Genomic DNA, 26417 nt, shown 5'->3' with positions numbered 1-26417 from the left:
GTTGGAGGGAGAAGAGGTCGAAGGCGGAGATGGACGATCGCTTTCGCCCTCTTCTTCTTTCGACCGTGTTTTCCTCGATGGATAAAAACCCGCGCACGTATCGCGAACGTTCGCCTGATCTTCCCCGTCTCTTCTTCTCCAGTTCGTATTTACTTTTACGACGCGACACGGTTTACGAGCTAATCCGCCGGGACCAGAGCCCATAGCACTCGCCGATTGGTCGAGCGGACAGCGTAAACTGCGTGTTAACGCGTGATTCACCTCTCCAAGGTTGAGACTCGCCGAGACACGGAGAGGACAAAAGAGAGGTGCATCCGCGCGGTAATCGCCGAGTACGACCGATAACGCCGCGTAACCTCTGCACTCGGTTATCGTACGCGTTCGTTCGATCGCAGGAGGAAAACTTAAGGCGGGAATCGGGAAAGCCCCGGATCGCGAGCAGATTGGCAACGATGAGCGGGAAATCCCGTTGCGAAACGCAGTGACAAATGATACGGAAACGATGCAAGGACAGACGGCGCGACGCGACCAGACGCTCATTACAGTTTTCTTGCGAGGGTCGGGCAAGCGCACAGCTTCAATGCATCCAGACGATGCTCGTAAGACAGACTCGCTTTGCTCTTTCTCCTTCGTCTCTTTATCTTCGAGTGTCTCTCGATCGTCTCTCGAACGAGCGATATTTTCCGAACACTTCGGACCGGTTTCTTCGTCGTTTCGTTTCGAGGCTCCAGCATCGCTCTGCTCACCTACGAAGCGAATACTGGTTATCGCCTAAGCTACCTCGGACCGGTTTAGTTCTCGATGCAAGCGCGGGAGAGGAGGTCTCACCTTGACTGCATCGAGGTCCTTCGCGCGCTCCCGCGACTCCTTCGCGATCGTTTTGGCCCGGGCGTGACGCCATTCCTCCGCGGAGACGATCCTACGGAGCTTCGCGAGCCGTCGCGTGGCGAGCAGCCTTTTCTCCGCCGCTTCGACGATCGCCTGATTCGCGCGAACCAGCTCGCTCCGCGGAGCAAGAATCGCGTCCTGCCAATCGGATCGCGGGCATCCCTCGGGTTGCCGTTGTAGCTGTCCCGTCTTCGCGACCAGCCGAACCTCTCGATTCTCCGTAATCTCCAGCAGAGCCTCCCGCAGATCCCCTATCTCCCGTTCTCGTCTCTCAATTGCGGCTCGAGCGTTCCAGCACGCGTTTCGCAGAAAGGCCACGGAGTCTTCCGCTTCCGCCAACTGGATCGCGCTCCTTTTCACCTGCGTCTCTCGTTAACCTTCGATCTCCCGTTTTCGATTTCCACTCACCTTTGTCTCCGCTTCCAGCTTCTGTCTTCCGAGTTGACAAACGGCGCGCCAACGTTCAGGCTCTGAACGGAACGCTTCTGGCACAGTGTCCGCGCTTCGCAAATAGTCCAGCCATTCCGTCGGCAGAATCTCGGAGCTCCGTCCGTTCGTCAAGCAAGCAGCCAGCTCGTCGAGAAGCGTAACGGACGCGAAACGCGCTTCCGCGATCCTCGGCTTCGGGCGATAACGCCTGATCGATCGCTCGCATCGTGCATCGATCAGAAGCTGTTCTAGAGACTTGTCCCGCTCGCGTTCGCTTTCGTAGTGATGCTTCAGCTGGTCGACGCCCGCTTCGAACAGTTCGCGTTCCTCGTCGAGCTTGCGCGCGTTCGTCCTCGCCGCGGAGAGATCCTCGTTCGCGCGACGAATCTCCCGCCTCAGTTTTACGATTCTTCGATGATCGAGAATCGTGCCAACGCGGGATAGTCTCTCGGAGAGCACCGACCGCTCCACTCGTATTTTCTCCAGGCTCAGCTCGCGCAGTTGCTCGTCGAACGCCTCCGCGGCGCTTTGGAATTCGTCTGAAATCAATACCCAACTCGAGTTTCATTCCACTTCTTTTATTAACGCGATACCTTTAGCTCGAGCGATCTCTGATTCCAGCAATGCTTTGTACTTCGATCGATCGACTCGTTGACTAGCGAGGTCGTAAGATTCGGTCGGAAACTCTTGTTCCGCGTTGGACGACTTCTGAACGCTTCTCCTTTTCAATCTACGCAACCGACGAACGTTAAGGACTAACATGGCAATGAGCTCGTAACGATTACCTAAACTCCAAGAGGCCGTCCATCATTCGGTCGAGCGCCTCTCGACGGAAATCGACCTCTTCCGCCGAGGATCCTCCGACTTCGCTCTCTGGGGAATTTACAGATTCGTCGCTCGAATCGGACGCTTCGATACTGTTCGATCTACTTCCATCCCAACGCGGAATCTCGATCGATTCGGTATTTGCGTCCGCGCCGAATTCGCGCTTCAGTTCATCCACACAGCTGCGAATATCGTCCGCAAGCTTCCTTGCCGTCCTCTTCTGATCTCTTCGCGCTCTTCGTAACTCCTCGAAGCGATCGTTGAATCGAACCTGAAAAAGCTACGTTACTTGAGAAGTCAGTATTCGCATTTACCCACCTGTAATTCACGTTCGCGCTCTTCCGCTTCAATATTCCCTTCGAGAACTTCAACAAAGCCCAGATCGAGAGACGCATCAAACAGTTTTTCTTGATTTTCTTTATTGTCTTCCTCTAACCTAAAATCATTGGAAGTCCTTCCTTTTTGGGAGACCTTTTGGTATTAGTTCAAAGATCTACCTGTTCACGAGCTGTCTCATTTGCCCCGAGAAGCAACTCCAAGCTCGGAGATCCGCTGCTTGCGAATCGGTTTTGAGCAACGGATAGTTGGCGACCTTAGCCCGGCCGAACACGGAGAAGACGTTTCGTCGCGGGACGATCAGAGGTTCCAAGAATTGTTCTCGCAAATAGGAGCTCGCTCGATCTCGCAGCGCGATCGTGTACTCGATCTTTCGCAACAGCGACTCGTGTTCCGATCGAGCCGCTTGCAGTTCGCGTTCTCGAGCCTCTTGATCGAGATCGAACTCCGCGATCGGTAATCGAGCGTGCGGTGGCTGCTTCTCGTTCGAATCGAGCAGCTCTTTCACCTGTTTGAAAAATGCCAGTTCTTTTGGGTGGAATATACAAAAATTAATTTGCGTTCTTTATGAAATCCACATGCGAAATTAATCTTCGTAAAATTAATCCACGTTCTTTTTTATGACTTATTTAAGCAAGTAGTTCTTTGCTCAAACTTGAAAATACGAGCACTCACTCTGTGCTTCAACTCTAGCCAGTCATCGAAAACAGAGCGAGGAGAATGCAATTCCTCTTCTGTTACGGATCGATCATTATTCGCCGCCGTTCGAGTATCCGCTCGATCTGTTGTTTTCGATCGGACAGTTACGTCAGGTTTCGAACTGTCACCTTTGCCACCGAAGATCCTGGTTCAAGATCGCGTTTAATCAAAGTCGCAAAAATAGAAGGCTAAAAAACAAACGAACCGGTGAGATAACTTGCAAGCGACCAGATCTCCGTTTCTGCCGAGCGAGACGATCGTGTTGCCGACGAGGATCGCGCGTAGACAACCTCCCTGTTCTCGGTGATGTGCAGCGAACACAGCAAACACCCGTCGCGGTTCTGAGCAGTCTCTCAAGACCACCAGACCGTCGTAGCCACAGGTAATTATCGCGTGATTCGAAGATTTATGGACGTCGACTTTTCGCATTTGGTGCAACGAAGGTAAAGCCTCCAGGCTGGCGTCCGTAAAATCGGGCTGCAAACGAAGGAGGATGGCAGACACTTTCGATTTCCTTGTTCATCTTTGGACTCACTGTTAGCCTAATTCGATGCAGCTGCTTTGAACAGTAGGGAACTCCGACGATATCGCAACCTGTTGCCTGAATAGTCTCGAACGAGGCTGAGAGCTTGATAGTGTGCTCCTTGGAAAATTTTCCCGATGTTCGCGTGTATACAATTATCTCTTTCCCGATGCGATCGTCGCTGCATCGAGCGACGAGAACCAAGAGTCGTTCGACGTCTCCGTCATACATCAGAAAGTCGATCCACTGTCAGCGAAACTATCAGTAATAGTTATCACAGGAAAGCTTTCAAAGTTACCTTCCGACCGATGTTTAGCCAGGAAATTCTCTCGGGATTCGACGTGGAGAGGATGAACAGTCGGTCAAGTTTAGTACTTCCGACACAAAGTGCTCTACCCGTTTCGGAGAACTCTATGCGATCCAACGGTTCCTTCTGAAGGTGGAAGCAGCTCGTGATCTTCAAGGTTCCTTCGACGAGGAGGCAATTTCCCGTGACGCTGCAAGTCGCTAGGATCGGTAACGAGGGGTGACGAGCTAAACGAACCACTGAAACGATCGAAACGATCAACCTTGTTCTCAGGCTTTTTTATTCTACACCCACCTTTGCCGTGGTGTGTCAAACATTTTGTCGAAGAGACGCTTCCGGTGGATCCGTCGAGCACGTGCAATCGATCGGACCGATCCAAAGCGACGAAACGGTGGTTCGATAACGGAGCGATCGTAGAGTAATCCGCGTGGCCTGACAGTAATTTGATTCGAAGTTCGGTCGATGCGTTGGTAATTTCGTAGAGATGCGTTTCCCCGAGAATTAAGATCTTCTCCTCGCGCGGATCGCTCACCGCGTGACTGGGATAACAAGGCAGGGAACTCGTGCACACCTCGCTCCATGTCCGATCCCCCGATTTCCTATAAAACTACGAAAACGGAAAATGATCGTGTACAGATCTGCTCGTGCGGGAGATTTTACCGTGGCTCGAGCGTGAGTTCCTTCGATCGATCGATGGAAGACCAGCGCTCCGTCTCCGTGAGCTACCACCATGGAATTCCTCCTCGTACCAATTTGGTTATCAACTAGCGTACGAATTCGACTCGTCCCGTCCTCCTCGAACTCCACGGACCAGAGGTTCCCGACCTCGTCGCAGCACAGCAGTGTTCCGTCGCGGGACCAGGAAACGGAGCTCGTCTCGCGGGGTATAGTCTCGAGGGGAAATAGTCGGACCAGGTCTGAGCATGCTAGAACGCGGTAGAGAGAGAGAGTGCCGTTCGTGCAGCATCGTGCTACCAATCGTCCTGAATCGATGGAACATCTGCAACGCGATGAAGGATCTGTAGACTTATAGGTTAGATCATGCGAGTGTGAATAAATTATATAACCCTTTGCACTATGGTGCGTTAGTCAGAACTGACTAATTACAGCTGCAATATTAACACAGACAACAAAATTTGAAATGTTATGTCAATATGTTATTATACAATCGTTGATCACGGCTGAATTATAATTGGACTTGAACTTCAAATTGAAGCGTACTAAAAATTCGAGTAAAATTGATCACGGCCGAATTATAATTGGACTTGAACTTCAAATTGAAGCGTGCTAAAAATTCGAGTAAAATTGATCACGGCCGAATTATAATTGGACTTGAACTTCAAATTGAAGCGTACTAAAAATTCGAGTAAAATTGATCACGGCCGAAGTTCGAGTGCGTCACGAGTCCGACTCGTCAAAACAGTGCAAAGGGTTAATATATAAATTATACGATGTATGAATTCAAGTATTGAAATAGTAAAGGTAGCAGCAGTAAAAGGCCAAGGAGCCAGTTTCTACCCAGCAGATTTGAATATTGAGTTCAAGGTTATAGTCGTAATTTTTAGCTTTCGTATACAGTTCGAGAAAGTCCAGGAGATTCTTCGGTTTATTACTGTAATGATGATTCGTGTCTCGTTGTAATCTGTTCTGGATCGAACGTACTCACGCGAGTATCGTGCGATCGACGTCCACGGTGTTCGCCGCGCGAACCGACGTCAATCGTTCGCCGGTTCTCCAGCGCCATAGCACCAGCTCGAAGTCTGGGAAGGTGGTCTGTCCGAGAAGGTACTCGGTACCGGCGAAAGCGCAGCAGAGATAACCGTGCGCCTCCTCGCTGTCGACGCACCGGCTGATCCTTTTAATTCCGGGGTACGAGAACACGGTGATTCTAGGATTCGCTCTTCGCTCGACCAGGGAGAATACCGACACCGCCTTCCGACAGACACCTTGTTCATTGATTGATTGATTCTTGTTGCGGGCGTCGACTACTATGGTCATTAGCCCGAACCTTGTTCATCCTATTCATCATTCAGATCTCGCGACTCACCGAGAGTCCAGCGACGCGGGATGCACCGTCTCCTCGTTCGGGACCCTCGAATCGCTCGATCTGCACTCGTCCGCTCCGCAGGTCGAGGAAGCGGCCGTGTATGCCGGACACCGTGGCGAGCGTGTGTTTTCCGACGAGCGCACAGTCGCTCCTTCCGAAAATCGCCCACCTGACGAAGACACGGTTGGAGCGTTGAACGGTTTGATTAAGCGAGGTACTCACGATGTGTCGACCGTCGTGAAAGGCATCGTCGTTGACCGATCTAACGATTAGTTCAGTTGCCCCGGGAAACTCGGCAACGGCATCGATCGCGCGACGAGTTTCCCTTTCCACGAGCGGACGCGTTGGAACGTCGCGACCGATTTTCGGCGTGCGCCCCAAGTGTGCCAGTGGATCGTAGGTGGTACGTCGACACCGTTATCGCGCGATCGTCGAGTGCATGATAATGAGTCGACGCCTTTCTTTCGATACGATTGGATCCGATCGGATTCGGCTCGTTGGAGAGCTCGCGAATCCACGAAGGACAAGAAGGTCCGTTAGTCGCTTAATATGCCGTGGCTGCGTTCCCTCAGAGGGGCGGGAAGAAGCTTCGTGTCGTTTGTCCGTCGAGCCTCACTCGAAAACGAGGCTCGAAGATCGTTCGATCGATTGGTGACGGTTCGAAACAGAAGTTCGAGATGATCGGGACGAAAGTGCGAGTGATTTTCGCGCTCGGAATATTGTGCATCGTCTGCGCGAACGGCGATGAACCATCGACCACCGCGAGCGTTCCAGAAGAAAAACCGGAAGCCAGATCGGAAGAGGTAGTGACGTCCAAGCCGGGAAGGAGCGTCGTATGGAGAGACTCGAAGGACAGCTATCTGGAGGCGTTGAGGCACTCCCGCACCAGCACGGACCCTCGCGAGGGAATCGTGGCGGTGGACGGGAAGGGATCCTTCCAGCGGCGGAAAGAGTACGTGCAGGGGCCGGTGTACGCGCCGAAACGCACGGAAATCGACTCTAGGATCACGCATCAAGGTTCGTCCGGCAACTCGTTCTCCATGGTCCCCAGCGACTCGTACACCCTGCCGAGTCGAACAGCCGCGGACTTTGCCGGGGTACGAAACACTTACGGACCCCCGCAGACTCCTCGACCCGTCTACGGTCCAGCCTTCAACGACTACTACTCCGGGCAGGATCACGTCGGGAACGCTTACTTGCCGCCACAGCAAGGTGAGGGAAGAGGTATCGTATTGCCGTCTCGTCTCCGAGCTTCTCCTCCCTTTATCCCTTTTTCGAGACCCGCGGAAATTATAGAATCGATTTTGTAGCTTATGGCCCCCCGAGCACCAGCTACGGCCTCCCTTACGGACATGGAACCTCTCATGATATGCCCGAAACGACGCACATCGGTCTGCCCACGATCGACTTCTCCTGGCCGTTCGCGCTCAAACTCAACGCCTTCACGCTCGCCAAGATTCTGCTTAAGCTAGTCATCTTTAAGCTGATCGTCAAGTTCATAGCCATCATCTGCCTGCTGCTGTTCATCCCGAAGCTCGAGATCAAAAAGGGCAACAAGGTGAACTCGAGCGACGACGAGGACGACGAGGGACGAGGGTTCGTCGACGGTAAGCTCTCGATCGCTGTTTTCTTTCGTCTCGATCCTCAACGTTTCGCTTTTTCAGCAAACTCGAGTGTTTGGGATCGACTGAACAGATTGACGGTGGTCGTCAACGACGCGCTGGACAAGTACGGGCGAGCCACGAACGAATGCTCCGGTTTTGGGTGTCGAACCGGACGAGACGAGACGAGCGACGACCGGATCTGGCCGGATTACGAGCAGCTATTGACCAGTTACATTCTCGAGGAAACGCGTTACCGATAGAACGTTTGACTATCGATTCTCGCGTGTTTCTATGCGATTTTTGTATTTGTTTGTTTATTTATTTATTTATTCATCGCGATGTACGAGCGCTTCGAACGCAAATAAATGCAAGTTACGCCCGTGTCGCGAACTCTCTCGTTTCTCCGTCCATTCGTCCCACATCCAGCAGAATCGCGACACTTAGCAATTCCGTCGCGTACCGTCGCGTCGGTGCGCAGCGGAGGCGCGAGCAATTTCGAAGATTGCCGCTACGTGATCCTCTCGGTCTTCTCGCGTTTTCCGGACCACGAAACTCGGTGGGGGTGTGTCCGTTTATAAACCCGATCGCTGCCCACCAGAACGATTCAGTTACTTTTTCCTCGACGCACCTATCGTTCTGAACAGCGCGAGTTTCGTCTTCGAGATCATGAAATCTTTCGTTGTATTCGGTAAGTACAGAACGAGGAACGAGCAGTGCGTATCGACGAGGAGATACGAAGTTGGAATCGTTTAATAATCGTTTTCCGTTAGCGTTCGCGCTCGCGTGCGCGCTCGCCTTCCTCGACGAGACGTACGCCGAGCCGTCGGACGCGACCACCGCCTCCAGCAAGCAGGTGAAAGAGCCGAAGGAGATCAAGGAGTCCGCGACAGCCTCGAAGGACGTGAAGGACGCCGTGAAGGCTGCCAAGGAAGCGAAGAAGAACAAGAAGGACTGTCAGAAGGAATGCGGCACCGTTTACGACCCTGTCTGCGCTCACGACCCGAACGACGCCAACGTCAAGCCTAGAACGTTCGGTACCCAGTGCGCTTTGGACGTTCACAACTGCGAGATGGGCACGAGTAAGTCGTACGAACGAGTAAAAATTCGGAATCGTTCTAAACGTTCTCTTTTCGAATTGCGCAGAATTGACGACGAAGCAAAAGGGCGAATGTCCCGGATCCGGCGGCGTCAGGCTCTCTTAGTCCCCCGAAGAAGGTTCGCGGCGCGTCCGTTCACCGTAGCGTTTCCGTCATCCAGCTTTGTTCTTAGTTTTTTAGTCCAGCTAACTCGTCTTTTGTCGATAATAAAGGAAGAAAGAAACTAAACGATGACGCGTTGGTAAATCCTTGCCTTGTTAGCGTGCGGGTGATCGGTTCGGAGAACGGGGTGGCGCGATCGCGACAAACCGTAATTGGGCTGGTTCGGGCGGGCACGCAAACTCGACCATTGTTCGTCAATTCTCGAGCGTTACGCGAAAAGCGGTAAACGACGAGGACGCGGCTCCTCGTGAGCGAGAGAGTTAGAGGAAAAGACGATTAAGAACGGTAACGAGCGATTCGGGCAGAGCGGCTCGAGGCCTCGAGCAACCTCGACGAAGAAAGACGACTCAGTCGACGAGCATGATTTCCGTGCGCGGAAGCGTCCGTCTGCTGCTCGTACTCTCGACCGCGACGTCCACGACGACGACGTCTCGCGATTGTTCGAAGCGAACGAGCGCGACGGACGGCGTCGCGTATCCCACGAACGGAAACGAGGTCACCGCGTCTATCCTCGAGGAACTCGAGAACCGTTTGTCTCGTCTAGAGAGAAGGCTGCGGGCCGTCGAGCAACCTGGTAAGCGTTTCGTTTCGGAGGCTTGTGCGAACGCGGAATATCGCGGGTATCGCGTTTTATAGTTTGGCAAATGGGCACCGCCGAGGAGGACTGGGAGATTTGCGCGGAGGGACCGTGCCGGTGTCAACCGGAAACCAAATCGGTATCCTGTTGGAGGCAAAATTTGCTGGATCTTCCCGCGGCTCAGCTCGTTCCCAGAGACGTGTTGAAATTGTAAGCGTCGGTTTAATCGTTCTCTTTGTTCGAGGATCAGTCGTTTCGTGTTTTCGCAGGGATCTAGGAGGAAATCGGTTGACAGCGCTGCACAAGGACACGTTTTTAGACATGACGCGACTGAATCATCTGTGAGTAAGACGCTCGTTGTTCGCCGACAAAGAACCGAATCGTTCCGCCTCGTTTCAGAGATCTCGGCGACAATTCGATCGAACACCTGCCTCTGAACTTGTTTTTCTCGCTGCACGCGGTCACGCGACTCAGGTTGAGCAAAAATCTGCTCAGGGAGTTGCATCGATCTCAGTTTATCAGCACGCGTAATCTTCGCATTCTGTAAGTGACACGAAAGACGTCGTAGAGTAAAGATCGCGAATACGCTTGATATCGTGGGTGTTCGCGTGGACGCAGCGACGCGTCCTCCAACAGGTTGCGAACCCTGCCGGACAGCCTCTTCCTGAGCACCACCTCGCTGGCGGTGCTCGATCTGTCTCGCAATCGGATCTCGAGCCTGATTCCGGGCACTTTCCGCGGGCTGACCGCGCTGGAGGAGCTGTCGCTGGGCAAGAACCGACTCTCGAGCATTCCGTCCGACATGTTCGACGATCTGACGAGCCTGAAATTCCTCGGCCTGGAGGAGAATCGTCTGAGGGAGCTACCGGACGGGTTGTTTCGAGCGCAGACGACGCTGCGCGAGTTGAACGCGAGGAGCAATCAGTTGACCGAAATATCCGGCAGTCTGTTGAATCCCCTCGAACAGCTACGCTCTCTCGAGATGTCCAGCAACAAAATAGCTCGGGTAATTCGTCGAACGGGGCTACTCGGAGCGTCACATCCCGCGGACTCGCGATCATCGCGTTTCCTTGCTCGTAGATCGATACGACCGCGTTTCGAGGGTTGATCGCGTTGAAGGAGCTGCAACTGGGACACAATCGAATAGGGAACTTGACGCCCGGGACGTTCTCGAAGTCGGGCAGCTTGGAGCGTCTGGTGTTGTACGCGAACGGAATCGAGAGTTTACCTCGCGGCGCTTTCCAAGGTCTCTTCAACTTGACGTCGCTGTTCTTGCACTCGAATCGCTTGAGAATCATGCACCCCGAGCTGTTCCACGACACGCCGAATCTGCGAAAGCTGTGAGTACGAGTCGCGTCGATTTTTCGATCGATCCGATCCTCGTTCCCGTTCGTAGGCAGCTGGAATCGAATTATCTGTCGTCGTTGCCTGCTCGAATTCTGGACGCGGTGCCGTACATCGAGCAACTGCGTCTGGCTCGAAATCCCTGGCACTGCGACTGCGCGGCGGCTTACCTGGCTACCTGGCTGCAAAAGAGGTACTTGGCGCAAACGAACGGCACGGCGGTTCGGCCGATGGACAATTTCGGAGTTTGGGAATTCGGAGGCGGAGCGGTGTGCAGAGGACCCGGAACGCTGGGTGGTAAACCGTTGTTGCGTTTGACGTTTCACGAGCTCTGCGAGGGTCAGTGGGCCTCGATGAAGGGCTTGGTCCCTCGACTACCGGTCGATCTCGTCGGGTCCGGTGGTCGCGTCACCACGGACGCTCCGTCCTCGAAACAGCCCGTCTCGGTAAGTGCGATATCGCTTCTCATCGACGTCTATGTTGACAGCTACGAATAATCGCGAGCGGGTAATTTCTCATCGCGTCGACAGGTCAAGCGTCGATGAACCTTCCACGGAAAAGGCTATCGCGTTCGATATCAAAATGCAAATACTCCAACAAGCTTCGGTCCGCTCAGTTTGCTCGCGCTCGTTCGAGCGGCCTTATCGCTCGTATTTGTCCAACGTTTACGACGTCTCTCCGTGTTTGCCCACCGGATCGCGCGGTGAAACAATTTAGTCCGAGCGACTGGAACAAATCGGCAGGCCGACCGATCGAGCGAACGAACGGAGCGTAGACTAGAAGGAATCCAAATCGTACTCGAGCGTGTGGGGGAACGGCTCCGCTTCGACCGCGCCGTCGATCGTTGCTCCGGCACAGTTTACGCCTCGAGATGGACGCGTCACGATCCAACGACGAAACGATTCGGTTGCTGAAACGCCTGCTGCGAATCATCGAGGAAGAGAATGCGTTCGATCGCGAGGACGGCCAGCCCGTCCTACGATTCCGGTATCCGGAGGAGCTGCAGGTAAACTTTCCGACAACTTTTCCCGGACGTTTTCCTTTCGTTTGCTTTTCAGAGTCAACTAGCGATCCGGTTGACCGACGAACCATCCAGCGAAGAAGATATCGAGACCGCGATAAGGCAGACGATTCGCTACTCGGTCAAAACGTACAGTCCGCGCTTTCACAATCAGCTGTACGCCGGGGTCGACCCGTACAGTCTGGCCGGTTCCTGGATGACGGATTATCTCAACACGAGTCAGTAAGTTATCGTTTTCCGGATTCTCCCTACGAACGAAATTCCGATCGACGTTTAATTCAGGTACACGTACGAGGTGGGCCCCGTGTTCACGTTGATGGAACGAGAGGTTATCGAACGGTTTCTGCAGTTGGTCGGATATCCACCGATGCCGGAGGGGGACGGGATTCTCTGTCCCGGTGGCAGCCTGTCTAACATGTACGGTATGGTAATGGCTCGATACAAGAAGATACCGGAGGTAAAGAGCAAAGGGATGTCGGGTTTTCCGCCGCTGGTGTCTTTCACCAGCGAGGGTGGGCACTACTCCATCTCGAAGGGTGCTCACTGGCTGGGTATGGGAACCGATCAAGTGTACAAGGTACGTCGCTGTTCCTCTCGCCCGACGATCTATTCGAACCCGGTGCGCTTTGCAGGTAAAATGCGACGAGCTGGGCCGCATGCGACCGGACAGTCTCAAAGCAGCGGTCGCCGAAGTCAAGAAGCGAGGACACTTACCGTTCTTCGTGAACGCCACCTGCGGCACCACCGTGCTAGGAGCTTTCGACCCTCTTCCGGAAATCGCGGAGATCTGTCGGCAAGAGGATCTCTGGTTACACGTTGACGTTCGTACGATCGCGATCGAACGCGAGGGCTTTTTAATACGATCCGCGATCATTGTTACAGGCTTGTCTCGGCGGTACGCTGCTGCTCTCGGAAAAGTACCGGTCGCTGTTGAAAGGAATCGAACTGTAGGTATCACGCTTTCTGTTGTCTGTTTCGATAGCACGATGACGTTGTTCGATTGACACAGTTCGAACTCCGTGGCGTGGAATCCGCACAAGATGCTGGGCGCTCCGCTGCAGTGCTCGCTGTTCGTGGTGAAGGGTAAGAACGCTCTGCACGAGGCGAATTGCGCGGGTGCCAGGTACCTGTTCCAGCAGGACAAACACTACGACGTGTCCTGGGACACGGGGGACAAGAGCGTGCAGTGCGGGAGAAAGGTGAAACGATCTCGAAAAGAGAGTCGCAAAATTAACTAAACGAAGCGATTACAGGTGGACGGCGCGAAATTGTGGCTGATGTGGAAAGCGCGTGGAACCAAAGGACTCAGCGATTCCGTGGACGTCGCCATGTCCATGGCCGAATATTTCTTTGACCGCATTAAGAATCGCGACGGTTTCCGCCTGGTTCTCCCGCGATACGAAGGTTGCAACGTTTGCTTCTGGTGAGCAAGGTTTTTCGTACGGTGGTCGTTGCTCGGACGCGGTTTCATCGAACGCGTTTCAGGTACATACCGCCGAGCATGCGAGGACGAGAAGAGACGCAGGACTGGTGGAAGAAACTGTACGAGATGACCGCGAAGATCAAGGAACGCATGATGATGGAGGGATCTTTGATGGTCGGCTACACCCCGCTCTCGTACGCCAACGTCGGCAATTTCTTCCGAATGGTCGTTACCTGTCAACCGCCTCCGACGAAAGCTTCCATGGATTACGTTATCGAGACGATCGAGCGCTTGGCTGTCGACGCGTAAGCTCCGAAGACGAAGAGGTGAAAAAGCTCCGGCGAAAATTGACTCCGTAGGAGCGTTATCAACGTCTTTATTGCGATCGATCGACGCGTTGGGAAAGATCCGTGATAGAATAGAGAAAGGGTAGTAGACGGGGCTCGTTCGGTCGTGGACGTCGTCGTTTGCGCGTAATTCGAACTGGCAAAATACGTATCGAACAGTGGAAATCGCCCGCTACCGGACTAAGGCGCTTACAATCGATGCGCCTCGGCCGGTCGGACGATTCTTTTTCTTTATTCTCGGATATTCTTTGCGCATACGCGTCGACGCGTGGCCGCGACTCAATGTGAGCCAATAAAACGACGCGATCGAAGCGCAGCGAGCACGTCCGCTTTCACGTTCGCGCGCATAGATAGGTACATTTTCGTTTGCGCGCGCGAGCCGGATAAACTCGTTTCGTACGCGCGCGATCCCACTTCAAATGGCACTAAATCCTCCGACGCAAAATAACAGTCGTGGTCGTTGGTCCTTTAAAATAAACGAGTACAAAACAACGAAACGCCTTCTTCTTCTCGACCAACGTCGGTCGAGCCTGCAGCTGCCATCGTTCAACTTTCGTTCGTCCACAGCGTTCAATTTGTCTCCGCTCGAAAAAATCGCGCGGTTCAACCGAAAATCGTCTTTCGGGCGAATGAATTGTTCTCGTGCGTCGCGCACTCTGTTCAGTAGTACTTGTCCTGGTCCAGATCGACTCGAACGTGCTGTTGGCCGTGGCTGTTACGCTTCAGCGTAGCCGACTCGTAGTCCAGACTCTTAGGGTACAGCTTGGGACTACCTAGACCGTTCACGTTCGGATTGTTCTTCGTGCGAAGCGTTCCGGTGCCGTTCGTGCTGCCGGAGAAGCTGGGCTGTCTTTTCGCGTTCACCTACCGAGAAGAAAAATTGTTGTATGCGAATCGCGACGACGAATCGACGGTTTCGCTTACCTCTTTCAACGGAACCGTTACGTAGGGGTTTTGCTTGCTGATGTAGTGCGGGCTGCCTGGAATCCGCTGCTTCCTCCGTTTCAGATAGCAGAAGCTTAGAACCGCTGTCAGAGCTAAGCCGACAACGAATCCGACGACGCAGCTACCTACCACCGCTCCGATCGTCGCTCCCGAATGCTCCACGCTCGAGCGTAGAGCGTTCACGTCTGAAAACGAGAACAAATTAGCACGTTTTCTGCGTTTTCTATTTACCATCCACTTACCATTTTCTGTGCAATCCGGCAGACAATCGCGCGTTTCCCGACTCGATCCCAGACACGCGCCAGGTCCTCGTTGAATGCACTGTCGTTTCCGGTGCTGCTGATGATCGTCGCCGCACGGCGTCCACCGGGACCAGGCGTCCCATCCGAGCAGCGACTCGCAGCTCGGCATCTCGCATGTTTCCCTCACCAATCTGGGACCCTCGCAGCTCTCCGGGCCCAAACACTCCCTGGTTCTGGTGCGGACGCCGGAGCCGCACGAGACCGAGCACTCGGACCAGTCGGTCCAGCAGGACCATTGTCCTTCGGTGGTGGGTCCTGTACCGGTACCGTCGGACGCGTACGTTCGACACGGGTGCGCGTTGCACAGTCTGGTTTGCAGCGAGGAACCACCGTCGCAGGGTGGCGATTCGCATTGTCTGACCTACGTTCGAGATACAGTCAGCGAACGGACAAAACGATAAGCGAGGAAAGAGAACGCGATAGTTACCCTGTACTGCGAGCCTCCGCCGCAGGGACGATCGCATTGTTTCCACGACGACCACTCGCCCCATCCGCTCCATCCGCTCTCCGTCGCGAGATCCGCGTATCCGTTCTGGTTCGCGTTCCCTCGCAGACAGGAGCCGTCGTTTCTGCAGTAACGCTCCTCCTCCTTGGCCAGTTGCACCCGAACGCTCGAAGGATCGTCCGTCTGAGCGCGGCAGCTGAATCGAAACCGTTTCTCGACGTATCCGACGTTACCGTTCTGCAAACTGGCGTTCGCTGCCAGCCACGGGGTCCAGCCGGAGTACCTTTTCGTCTCGACGCACTGGTGCGAGTTACAGTCCTCGACCTAACGACGACGAAAGAGGTAGATCGAAGGTCGGCGGAGATCTAGCAGTGACTCGCTTACCTGGAAGTCGCATCCGTTGCACTCGAGGACGGTGGATCCCTTGCGCGGCGACGGGTTCTCGCACGTTCTTCTTCGTATGCGTATTCCTAAATCACGAGACGATTAGATCGCGAACTTTTGGACTGAGCCTATGGGTTTCAAATATAAAGAAATACGTTCGAGGCGCTTACCGGCGTTGCAGGGTCGAGAACAAGAGTTCCAAGGACCCCAAGGAGACCACTGTCCGGTCTGAGGCGGCGGCGTCACCTTGGCGGGCGTCGGACACGGCGGGAGGTCTATGCAAACGATATCGTCGTGATCGTGTCCGACGCAGACGCGACCTCCGAAAGCGGGTGCCGGATTCGTGCAAGACCTCCGTCGCGTCTTCATAGCGAAGCCGCAGGTCTGCGAACACGCGGACCAAGCGGACCAGGCCGTCCAGTCCCCGTGAACCGTGCAGTTGGTCACCCTTACTCTGGTGCCCGTACAATCGGCGCCTCCGTGTTGCGGCGGCGGGTTGTCGCATTCGCGGGTCTGACACTGACAGCTGTCCGCGTTCTAGGCAACAAAACACATTTCGATTGAGACGGCCGGCTCGTGCGATCTCTCGATGTCCACTCCGGACGGACCAACCTCGTGCTCGGAACGAGAGTGACCCACGTGGGGATGCGACCGCGAACGGGACTGTTCCGCGACGCCGTGTTGGCACGGTGACCACGGGCTCCACGCGCCCCAACCGCCGTCCACGGGATCCGTGAGCACCGGGCACTTGGTCACCTCTTGGTGCCAGTGATTCGCCAAGTGGTTCTGCTTCGGGGCGGGGGCGCACTTCATCAGGTGCTCGTTCCAGCCGCAGTAGGGCTCCTGGGCGTTCAGGCACGCTCGTCGACTGCGATGTCGATGGCACTGAGCAGCTGGTATTCTGTAGAAGAAAATGAGATCGGTTTTGACGCTGTTTGAACTCTAACCCTTTGCGGACCGAACGCTCTTCACCGTTTCGGTCCAGCTGGACCGCGCTGCATTCGCAATTTCGTACCAGCTACACTGTAGCTCTCATCTTATCTCATTTAGATTAAGATTTTACAGCACTTCCAACTACTTTAAACATTTATTTAATGGGACAGTATTTAAATATTTTATTGAATCTTTTAAAACACTTTTAAAGAAGCACCAGTGCGTCTTTTACAATTCAAGGATGGCAAAGGACTGGTAACGAATCAATTAAACATTAACGGCATTCATACATTTCCACGATCATTTGTCCCCGCAGCACCTTCATTCACTCCATTCACACTTCAAGAAATTATAATAAACATATAACGGGTCTTACAAATAATATTAAACCAATAAATGCCTGCAATTGAGACATTGTCGAGTGAAGCTTGATACAGGATGCACCAGAACACAAAACGATGTCGAATCACACTCAACCCACCAAAACGCAAAGCGATATCGAGTCGAAGGGTTAAAAATGAGAAACGTACCTTAATAAACCGACTTCCGTGCCGACGTAAAGGCTCTGCGTGTCCTTCAGGAATTGCAGCACCGTGGGGTTCGACGGCAGCGGACCCCACACCTCGACGATACAGGTCTCTCGCGTTCTGGGCAGCACCGAGATCTTCTTGATCAGGCCCACGTCCGTGGCGACGTAGAGAACGGTGACACCGCGGTGCAACTTGGTGGGTGTCACGTCGATCGCGATGTGCGTGTACCTCTCGAGTATCGTGGTGCGAAGCGGTTCCAAGGTGGTGCTCTGCACGGCGTCGTCCATCAGCTGATACCTCTGGTTGTCTATGATTTCGTGAGGCAGAATGTTCGCGGAGACACTGCATCGCTGTCGGTCATGGTGTGGGACGGGTCTGCGTTCCCAGGCGGCGCCCAAATTCTCTTGGTGCTTGAAGGGTCCGTTGAAGCTGGCGGTGATGGCCGACATGTTGAACGCGCAGATCGCTGAGCCGGCGATTCCGTTGCTAAAAATACGCGACAACCCGCACCGATTAGACGTTTCTCCTTCTCGCACGCGCGACTGCTTTCGCCTCTCGAACCTCCTCTACCTACCCCTTCGATAGAAATCCACGAGGCCGATCCTATCGAGCGAGAAGCGCAGACATGGGAAAAAAAGACACGAAACGAACGTGAAACGACCCTTTGCTGTTCGGTTTGTACTTACGTGGGCGTGGTGAACGTCGCGTAAACCGTGTCCTCTTCCGGATGATAGACCGCGCCTTGAATCTCGTCGTAATAAAAGGGAAACTCGCCAGGGAGGGAGCAGTTCAACCGCGCCTTGCTAAAAGTAGTCCACACTTCCCTCATCATGATCTGCCCGCCGCGGTCGTTCTTGCAGACTCGCGCTATTCTCGAGTAGATTTTCTGAAAGCCAGAGCAGACGTAACGAAGCGGTTCCTAGAAAACACGTATCGAGATCCATACTTTGCCGCAGTTGATGTACTCGACGGCCGACTCTCGGAACAAGAAGTACACGTGATCCTCGGTTTCGAAGCTGCCGACGAATTGCGGGTCGTTCAGCCACCTGAAAACGGTCTTTCGAGAAGCGTTCGCAGCATTTTCCGAGGGTAGCGAGCGTCGACGAGAACGTACCGAGAGTCGTACTGATGCGTGCGAAGATTCGGCGGAGCGAGGGTCCTGCAGATCGCGGCGTCCGCCCCGGAGAAGTCGGTCGGCGCTCCTGTGAACAGGCCCCCGGTCGATCCCCTGGCCAGCAGCGCGGTAACGTTCGCGCGCGGCGAGTAAGGACACATGGCGACACCGGACATCTCGCTGGTGACGCTGCTGATGTTCTCGATCTGCGAAACGTGGTACAGCTCGATTCGCTATCGATGGAGATTGTTCATAAAGAAACCGCGAGGCTTACCTCTCTCCAGGTGCACCAAGGGCTGAAGGCGTAGGTGCCGCAGGTGAACAGGCTTTTGCCATTGCTGAGCAGTACCTTGACGTAGTTGCGGCAATCCTCGACGCTCTGTCCCTTGTTCTGGCAGGTGTTGATCTTGTCGTCGGGCGCGGGCCACGAAGCGTGCTCGAGCGGCGTCAGCGAGTTCAGCGTCAGCCGGTACAGATTGTCCCTGCGAGAGCGACACGATTGAACGCGGGACCGTTCGTTCGCGTGGGACGCGACGAAGCGTACGCGAGATCCGCGTAGAAAAGTCGGTCCGAGCGGGCACGGCGAAAGCGATCGCGAGCCGTCGTCGCCGGCAGGAAAGCCGCAACGAAGCATAAACGGCGCCTACGTGGGCGTGCGCCGCGACCAACTTCGCTTTAATTATTATTCGGCTAGAGCGGCGCGACTTGCCGCCTCGTGGTCGATCGATCGATCGAACGCGAGTCGGTAAACGCTCGTAGGATCTCGCGCGAAATTTTCCACGGCGGACGTTGGTCGCTCGTCGCAATCGTCGAGTAGAGCGTTTACGAGCGTCACTCGGCCAATCTTATTGAAACAGATTACTTCCTGCTCGTTGAACGAACGCGACGGTTCGTTCGGCGACCTCGATCGCAGGCTTCTTTTCGCCCGACGGGAGTTCGACGAAGGAAGATCGCGTTCGGAAGAGCGCGGAGGCGCGATCCTGGAAAGGCGAGGCCTCCTTCTCGCTCGTATACCTGTCGCGATCGGCTACGGATTTGGTGACGTCACGGTTGTCGAGCACGGGAATCGGAGTAAGAATGCAAATCGTGGCGCCGTGGCCTGCTGCGTGTCGCGTGCACGCGCTTTCCCTCCTCCGCGATTCGTCCACGCTCGCGTTTTTCCTCGGCGTTCTCGAGCCAATCGACGCGGCGCGGATTTTTCGAGCGGGGCGACCGTTCCGTCCTGGGGAAAATCGGTCGAAAAAGAGTCGCGAACGAGCGCGTTCCATCGCGAGGCGCGTTAACCGGCACGGTGCGGCGCGCGTACGTGGGTCGCGGTAAATAACTAGCGTTCTATTAATAGAAGGAGCACGAGGGCGTACTCTCCTTTCGAAGCTGGATTCGAACGGCGCGCGATGGCGAAAAGCGTCGCGCCGCTTTGACCCTCCGCGCGAGGAAGAATCGAGCGCGAACGAGGTCGAGACCTTTGCGAGCGTTTCGAAAGCGAGAGACGAGAGTCGCGAAAAAGCTTCGGGTCGGAAAACGAGCTTGGCGAGCGTCCAACGCACGGAGTCAAGTTTTTCGGCTGATCCGCCGTCTGGTTCGAGACGAGGAAATCGTTGATGGTGTTGGCGGATCGCCAGATCTCGTTCCGCCGCGTCCCTTCGGACTCGCGTTCGAATTTTCGATTCCAGCGATGCTCTTACCGTGCCCCGACGACGACCTGTTGCCTGGCAACGTCGAACAGCAACTGGGAATACGTCGTCACGCCCTCCTGTTGGAACAGGCTAGTGTCCGTCAGATCTGAAACACGATTACCGCGTTAAATCGGACGACCGTGTTCGTTCCTTTTATTCCGCTCTCGTAGCCGCGCTCAACCCCACCCCCTCTCCCACGGATTTACGCGGAATCGTTTTTCCCTTCCTGTTAGACTGGTTCGGAGCGTTTTCTTCCGCGACGACGCCGTTCTTCGCGGCTTCTTTTCGGACGTACCGGACTATCCGGTTCTTTTCGCGCCGTTCGCGGAAAATCGAAGACGCGCGAGACTCGTTTCGCGAGGATCGCCGGCGATATCGCTTATCGCGGCTGCTCGTATTCGCGTTTATCGCCCATGTGGTCCGTGTTTTCGTTCGGCCGGCCGCGAAGAAACGATTCCGCGGAGGTAGCACGGTTCGTCGTACTCGCCGCGTTTCCACGTATTCGGGTACGCGTTTCGTTGTGTCGCGCGTGCCTGCGCACGTACACCATCGCCGTCCGTGTAAGCGCGTACGTGCGCTTATAAGTAGATACGCGTGTGGGACGAACGGGCCCCAGTTAGCATAACCTGATCTCGAAGGCCTCTCGGGTATCCTCCCTTCACTCGCAGTCTTTTCTTTTCCTTCGTTCCCCTACCCTTCCTCCTCCGCCTCCTTCTTCGCCTTCTTCGTCGCCGTCTTCATCGTCGTCGCCGTCTTCTGTCGCTCGACCCGTCTCGTTTCTTGCCCGAGCAGCTCCTCTCTCGTTCGACCATCCTTCTCGAAACGCCGAGTAAAATCCTCGACCGAGAGGTTTTCCGCGCGTCGTGGGTGGACGTTCAAGGCCCGGATCGCGAGGGAAAGGAAAAACGATGCCGTGGAAAGGCGCGGATGCACCGCGACGTTTTTCTCCGACGAGAAAAGCCGCGTCGAACGAATCGTCGAGAGAACGGAGAAATCGAAACGGGTTCTCTCGGAGGCGAGGCGAGGATACGCGCGCGTGGCGACGCGTGCCGCGTTCGACGCCTACGCGATTCGAATCGGTTCGCGCGTTCTCTCGGCGAAAATCTTCGACGATTCCTCTCGCGACAAACTCGGACGCGTCGATTGGTCGCATCGAGTCGCGTACTCGAGATTCGCCGCCCACGAGTCAATTTGTCGTGGCGCGAATTGGTCCTCGTTCGAAACGGTTCGCGAGCTAAACGACGCAGCGCGAAAGGGGCTTACCTTCGTAGGAGATGCTCCGAAAGTCGTCTCCGGCGCGTATGCTCGCCAACAAGGTGAACGCGGCGAGACGCGCCAGTGGACACCGGTCGATCCTCATCGGGCTCTCGAGTCTTCCAATCTGCGAGGAAAAACGTATCGTACGGATGAGCGATCGGTGAGTCGAGGATCGGGGACCGGCAAACGGTAGGAAGAAAAGCAAAGTCGGAGAACAGGAGGACAACTCGCGCGACTGCAAGGTCGACGACCTCGCCTACGTCTCCGTAACCGGCCGTTACCTCAACGCGAATCGCGTTTATTCGCGATCGACGAACGATTCGCGCCTTCCGACTCGTCTCTATTCGCCGACAGACCTTTGCCGAGCACGACAAATCGATGCGGGTCTCGTTCGCGATTCCACCGTCCCTTTTTGCGCGTTTTGTCTTCGGTGGGCTGTCACGTTGACGGCTCGCTTTCTCGTCTATGAATAGACGAGAAGACCGTGGGATAAAGGAGGACGCGACAGACCCACGTGGTCGTCGTACGCACCCGTCTCTCCTCGTCTCGTTCGAAAGGCCGAACAGTAAACGGGACGAAAGGACAGAAGGACCAAAGAGTCGCGAACGCGTTCGAGGCGGTGAAAGCGGACGGCAAAAGGACGAGTTGGAAAACGAGGAAAGACGGAAAACGGCGAAGAGAGATCGGGTCGAAGGAACGAGGTCTCGATCGCGGTCCAAACGAGATTCCACGGTTTTCTTTCGCGTCCCCGCTTCCCACGTAAAATATTCCGGTCCGCGTTGCGGTGGTCTCGCTGGGGTAAACTTTTTAAAAGGCCGTCGAGCGCCTGCACCATAATACACGGGACTCTACGGTGGTCCCGAAACTCTTTAAAAGGCTTACCACGAATATAAATACATCGCGAGCTCGAAAAAGAACTCTCGACTCGACGCGATACGCGCTCGGAGGACGATCGCGATTTATCGGCGCGAAAGAAACGGTGCTCCGTCACGTTCGCCTCGAATAAGGCCAACGAGAAGAGCCACGGTTTACCGTATACGTCCGCGAACGGTGCCGATGTCCGCATCCGTGTCTCCGTTACGAGAATCGATCAGTGCTCGAAACTGTAGGATCTTGTCTGCGCTCTTCTGTAGGATCTAGATGGAACGTTTCCTCGGAAACGTCACACGCTTCGACCTAGAGATTTCGTATCGTACAAGTAGGTTTTCTTGCGATTACCGGAGATAAGCACCGGTGCGCGGCAGAAAGATAACCGCGACGAGCCGATTGGAACGCGTTCCTATCGATTTATCTCCCGTGTTCTTCGGAGTTTTTCCTCCACGCTGTCTCGAATCGATAACGAACGTTTCCGCTTTCCCTCGCAGCCTCGTCGTAGCGCGCTCTTGATTTTCCAGCGTGTCCGCTCGCAGGGTGTGGCTCGACTTTGTCTCTCTCTTCTGCCGCGCGTCGTCCCGTTTTCTAGTTCCGCGGATAGAAGCGTCGTGCCTCGCGAGCGTTCGAGAAAGGCGATAGCGGCCGGTGGAGTCCACTCGGACTCGAAGATTTATCTCGAGCCGGTAGGCGAGTAGGTCGACGAGCGAAGCGTAGTCGCGCGTAGCCTGGCGCGCGACTGGCCCGCGAGAAATTTTATGGGAGCGGGTCGCCAAACATGGTCACGCGTCCGCGACTTACCTTCGCGGGGACTGGCTCGTCGACGCGACCCCGTCGGACGCTTCTTCGACGGATCGAGAGGAAACAGGTGGTTCGTCGATCGGTCGTTTCGCGCGGATAACGCGAGGGCATCCGCTCGACCTCCGTTCGGTTTACGGCCGCGTCAACGAACGCTCGCTTTCCCTTTCGCGATCGCTCTTGAAACGTCTTCTTTCTCTCCAGCCGAGAAACGATGATTCATCCCAGGGGACGACGGTCGTCGATCGAACGAATCTCGCGGACCTTAATCGCGACGAATAAATCACGACGCTCGAACGCGGGGTCGCGAGCCGCGAATCACGGGGACGCGTTCTCGGTAATTAATAAGGAGCGGCCACGTTCGCTGACTCCCCGATAATGCCACCGATCGAATTCGACGAGGAAATCGAGAAGTTCTCGCCGATAAGAACCGTCTCTCGGCGTCGAACCGTCTCTCGGATACGCGGCGAAACTCGTTCGCGTCGATTTATCGGGAAATCTCCGATCGTACCCGACCGACCACGAGCGCGCGTTTTTTCGAACGTCCACGAATCTCGTCGCGACAAAGGAACCCATTCACGGCTCTTCGTCGGCTCGAAAAGCGTGCGTTGTTCTCTCGACAACTTTTCTCCGGCAGATTTTTCCCCGCTCGATGCTGGTAGAAGCGGCGTCAAGGTAACGTCCGAGGCTGCCTTGCCGCGGGCGAGAAAGCGCACGATCCTATCGCGATTTAAAGATCGCGGGAGTCGAAGATCGAACGGTGGACCGAATAGAAACGAAACTGAGGGAAAAGCTCGAAGAATCGAGGACGTCGCGCCACTCGGCCCGACCGGACCCAGAACGAGAATCGGTAGACCAGCTCCATATACGGTGTCGTTGGATCGCGCGCTCGAACCAAGCTTCGCTCGGATCCGAACGATGCTGCGGCGAATCGAAACAGCCTGACACGCTATTTTCGCGTCGACATTCTTTTCCGCGCTACCTTCTTTCTCCGTCTATCTTTTCTTATACGAACGTCTTCCGGGTTTCGTACGCGGTAGTTTTTCCGACCGGTGACCGCCTCGAGTCTTCTTCGAGAAGCGACGGAACGGGACGCGCTTTTCGAGCTGGAACGTTTATTAAACCGGTTACACGGTCGAGTTGGCGAGCCGCGGGTCGTAGATCGCGAGCCAGGACAAAACATCGTTCGAAGCAGGAGAACGCGACGCGCGTACGTGACTGGGAGAGAAACCAAACGACTCGTACGTTTCAAGGGAAACGCGTGACGGGACGCTCTCTTCTTCTCTTTGCGTTTCTCTTTCGTTTTTTACCGTAAGCGAGTTCCGAAGGTGACGACCGAATTGTCGGTCCGAAAAATAAGTTTATGTTGGATCTTCGTGAACCGCGATCGTCCATCGAACTCCTCTATCTCGACCAGTTACGATTCACGACTGCTCCGAGATAAGCGCTCGTCTTCTCGCGAGTTTACCGAGGGATCTAGATCCGACCGCGATTCGATAACGGGTAACGGACGATCGAGAAAACGTTTCTCGTCGACGGACGTCGAACTCGAAGTCGCTTAACAAATTAGCTTTCGCATACTTACGGACTTCGAGAGACGGAAAGCGATCACGTATCCATAGATTTCACCAAGCTTTCGTTTTCTTTCTTCTCCTGCATGCTTCGTATCGGAACTTTCGGGTATCGGTAAGAAATCGAAGAAACGATTCGACGATAAATGTCAGGTCGATCGAGGAGTTATCGCAGAAAATTGTTCGAGTAAAAACTGCTCCAAAATTCGACTCGAAAACACCGAACGTGCGGACGTACGCTCCACGCGTCTCGATTATCGCGAGAACACTGAACCACACCGAACCACCGATTCTCCGTAACTCTTCCCCACTCTCTCGCCCGGCCTCGAGCAGACCGTACACACTCGCCGTACCACTGGAAAGACCACTTTGCAGCTTTCCCCGATTCTCCCTAGATGGCCGAGCATTTACGCGCGTTCCCTTTAAATTTTATTCCTTTTATCCCTACGCTGTAAACGAGAATCGCACGACACTCGCTACGAAGTCATAACACCGTGTAAAAAATTGCGAACGGAAAAGAAAAGCAGCGTCCTCGACCAAGGCCGAGCCCCTATCCGGGGGCCGAATCTCTCAAGGTCGATCACCCTGCTCGAAAGCGGCGCAGCAGAAGAGGAGGGAAGGGGACGATTACGATTTGGGTGCTACCTGCTCCACGGGAGTCGGAGGTGAAAACGGGACGAAAGCGAAGAAAATTACGGGAGGAAACTACGCGAGGAGGGGCAGAAAAGAGGGTTCAAGGACGGGAAGATACTGTTTACGTGGGGGGTCGAGCGTAGAACAGGGACGAGAACAGGGCCGTGTAATTCGAATCCGAAACCAGTTTCTGCCCCATGGGTCAACGAGGGACCTCTCCAACCGCGGGTTTACTCCCTCTCGTTCGAGGGTAGCTCGTTTCTACGAACGATAAATTGAACCACAGGTTTCAGGGTAACCCTCTTATCGAGTTGCGTCGCAAATTCGCGTCTCCCTCTTTTTATCGTTTCGTACGAAAGTAAATAAAAAACATGCGACGATTTCCGATTGCGACCGATGCGTCACGAACGCGTTCCGCAACCGCGTGATTAGATCGGTAAGAGGGAAACTAGCTTTTACCGAGCGTTTTAATATTAGCGGTTACGAGCTTCTCGCGTATTGTCCCGGTGAGTCTCGGTTCTCTAACGTCGAAGGAATGGAGCGTATCTGTCTGGCGATACTCGTCGCGATGTGCAGGTTAGTCGATCGAATTTACGTGCTCCGTTTTGTGTCTCGATTTCGCGTAACGAGTTTCTCTCGACAGCGGAAGCAGCGGCCAGTGGTCGCCCGATTGGGTGAGCGGACTGTCGCGAAACATCGAGGCGTTGAACAGGAACATTCAAGAGAACGTGCGACAGGTGAACCTAGGAGTGCAAGAAGCGGTGCGAGGCAGCTTGGAGCAGGCTCGTCAAGCAACGAACGAGAAATTGAGTACGTCGACTTTTCCGCTCGTTTTCTGTCTGAAAATTCTACGGACGATTTCGTGCCTTTCACCGTCGAGATACGTTCTCTCGGTTTCTCAAGGCGATCGCTTTTCCGTTCGGCCTTCGCGGTATCGCTGACCAAATCGTCGCAGTTTCAGGTGACGTGCAAATAATCGGAGGCAACAACGCCATCGTGTCGAACCAGGACGGCGTCAAGTTCGTGCGGTCCGGCCACACGTCCGACGGCAAGCCGTACACCCGTGAGAGCTCGGAGCAGATCGTGGGCGACGTTCTCCGACACGTCCTGAAAGTTTACTATCCCGCCACGAACACCACCGCGGTGCACGGCTACACGTTGGATCTAAAGGACCCGAACGCCAAACCAGTTCCGATAAACGGCGATAAATAGCGAGTCCGAAAGAATGCCAAAAGACTCGCAACGACGCAGACCATAATGTTGTAATGTAAACCTAGAATCGAATAAATAAACGTACGCAGCAGAAACTGTTGATCTAGATAGGTTTGCG

General features: G+C 54.7%; 7 protein-coding genes across 12 annotated transcripts; 5 read left to right on the top strand and 2 right to left on the bottom strand.

The window, feature by feature from the left end:
• Window positions 1–539: 539 nt before the first annotated feature.
• LOC100879973 (uncharacterized) lies at window positions 540–6005 on the bottom strand. 2 transcript variants are annotated; one of them, XM_076538868.1, is made up of 14 exons: window positions 5674–6005; window positions 4668–5007; window positions 4302–4614; window positions 3999–4246; window positions 3713–3946; window positions 3383–3654; window positions 3154–3322; window positions 2640–2986; window positions 2461–2578; window positions 2103–2413; window positions 1911–2047; window positions 1297–1856; window positions 829–1248; window positions 540–746 (listed from the first exon to the last, which is right to left on the bottom strand). In XM_076538868.1, exons 1-14 carry the CDS (start codon window positions 6003–6005, stop codon window positions 540–542), a joined length of 4008 nt encoding a protein of 1335 aa, XP_076394983.1. The 2 variants fall into 2 exon arrangements, with proteins under 2 accessions (XP_076394983.1, XP_076394984.1); XM_076538869.1 differs by lacking the exon at window positions 3713–3946.
• Window positions 6006–6731: 726 nt separating this feature from the next.
• Window positions 6732–8048, top strand: LOC100879861 (uncharacterized). Of its 2 annotated transcripts, none has more exons than XM_003705923.3 (3): window positions 6732–7266; window positions 7365–7661; window positions 7719–8048. In XM_003705923.3, the coding sequence occupies exons 1-3, from the start codon at window positions 6732–6734 to the stop codon at window positions 7916–7918; spliced, it is 1032 nt and encodes a 343-aa protein (XP_003705971.2). In that variant the 3' UTR covers window positions 7919–8048. The 2 variants fall into 2 exon arrangements, with proteins under 2 accessions (XP_003705971.2, XP_076395052.1); XM_076538937.1 differs by having other exon boundaries at window positions 6732–7278.
• A 138-nt stretch (window positions 8049–8186) lies between these two features.
• LOC100881835 (uncharacterized) lies at window positions 8187–8983 on the top strand. Its single transcript, XM_003705859.3, has 3 exons — window positions 8187–8346; window positions 8429–8737; window positions 8802–8983. Exons 1-3 carry the CDS (start codon window positions 8325–8327, stop codon window positions 8858–8860), a joined length of 390 nt encoding a protein of 129 aa, XP_003705907.2. The 5' UTR covers window positions 8187–8324; the 3' UTR covers window positions 8861–8983.
• Window positions 8984–9277: 294 nt separating this feature from the next.
• On the top strand, window positions 9278–11491 carry LOC100879753 (uncharacterized). Its single transcript, XM_076538912.1, has 8 exons — window positions 9278–9491; window positions 9554–9704; window positions 9764–9835; window positions 9894–10037; window positions 10113–10500; window positions 10575–10834; window positions 10891–11284; window positions 11369–11491. The coding sequence occupies exons 1-8, from the start codon at window positions 9278–9280 to the stop codon at window positions 11381–11383; spliced, it is 1638 nt and encodes a 545-aa protein (XP_076395027.1). The 3' UTR covers window positions 11384–11491.
• On the top strand, window positions 11457–14126 carry LOC100879535 (cysteine sulfinic acid decarboxylase). The gene is made up of 8 exons (XM_076538917.1): window positions 11457–11844; window positions 11897–12081; window positions 12142–12436; window positions 12492–12680; window positions 12742–12806; window positions 12869–13058; window positions 13113–13282; window positions 13345–14126. The coding sequence occupies exons 1-8, from the start codon at window positions 11710–11712 to the stop codon at window positions 13589–13591; spliced, it is 1476 nt and encodes a 491-aa protein (XP_076395032.1). The 5' UTR covers window positions 11457–11709; the 3' UTR covers window positions 13592–14126.
• On the bottom strand, window positions 13775–24832 carry Sema5c (Semaphorin 5c). Of its 4 annotated transcripts, XM_076538871.1 has the most exons (16): window positions 24469–24832; window positions 22887–23989; window positions 21222–21339; window positions 19968–20064; window positions 18557–18764; window positions 18283–18488; window positions 18115–18214; window positions 17855–18054; window positions 17169–17654; window positions 16318–16606; window positions 15876–16242; window positions 15706–15791; window positions 15304–15645; window positions 14817–15237; window positions 14554–14759; window positions 13775–14493 (listed from the first exon to the last, which is right to left on the bottom strand). In XM_076538871.1, exons 2-16 carry the CDS (start codon window positions 22995–22997, stop codon window positions 14290–14292), a joined length of 3441 nt encoding a protein of 1146 aa, XP_076394986.1. In that variant the 5' UTR covers window positions 22998–23989; window positions 24469–24832; the 3' UTR covers window positions 13775–14289. The 4 variants fall into 4 exon arrangements, with proteins under 4 accessions (XP_076394986.1, XP_076394985.1, XP_076394987.1 ...); XM_076538870.1 differs by having other exon boundaries at window positions 14554–15237; XM_076538872.1 differs by lacking the exon at window positions 22887–23989 and having other exon boundaries at window positions 14554–15237.
• Window positions 24833–25448: 616 nt separating this feature from the next.
• On the top strand, window positions 25449–26394 carry LOC100879309 (uncharacterized). The gene is made up of 3 exons (XM_012291535.2): window positions 25449–25663; window positions 25731–25897; window positions 26043–26394. The coding sequence occupies exons 1-3, from the start codon at window positions 25623–25625 to the stop codon at window positions 26297–26299; spliced, it is 465 nt and encodes a 154-aa protein (XP_012146925.1). The 5' UTR covers window positions 25449–25622; the 3' UTR covers window positions 26300–26394.
• Window positions 26395–26417: the final 23 nt, after the last annotated feature.

This window comes from Megachile rotundata, chromosome 13 (genome assembly GCF_050947335.1).
Source record: "Megachile rotundata isolate GNS110a chromosome 13, iyMegRotu1, whole genome shotgun sequence".
NCBI classification, from domain to species: domain Eukaryota; kingdom Metazoa; phylum Arthropoda; class Insecta; order Hymenoptera; family Megachilidae; genus Megachile; species Megachile rotundata.
The sequence above is the reverse complement of the archived record's forward strand: the minus strand, read 5'-3'. Positions and strand labels throughout refer to the sequence as shown.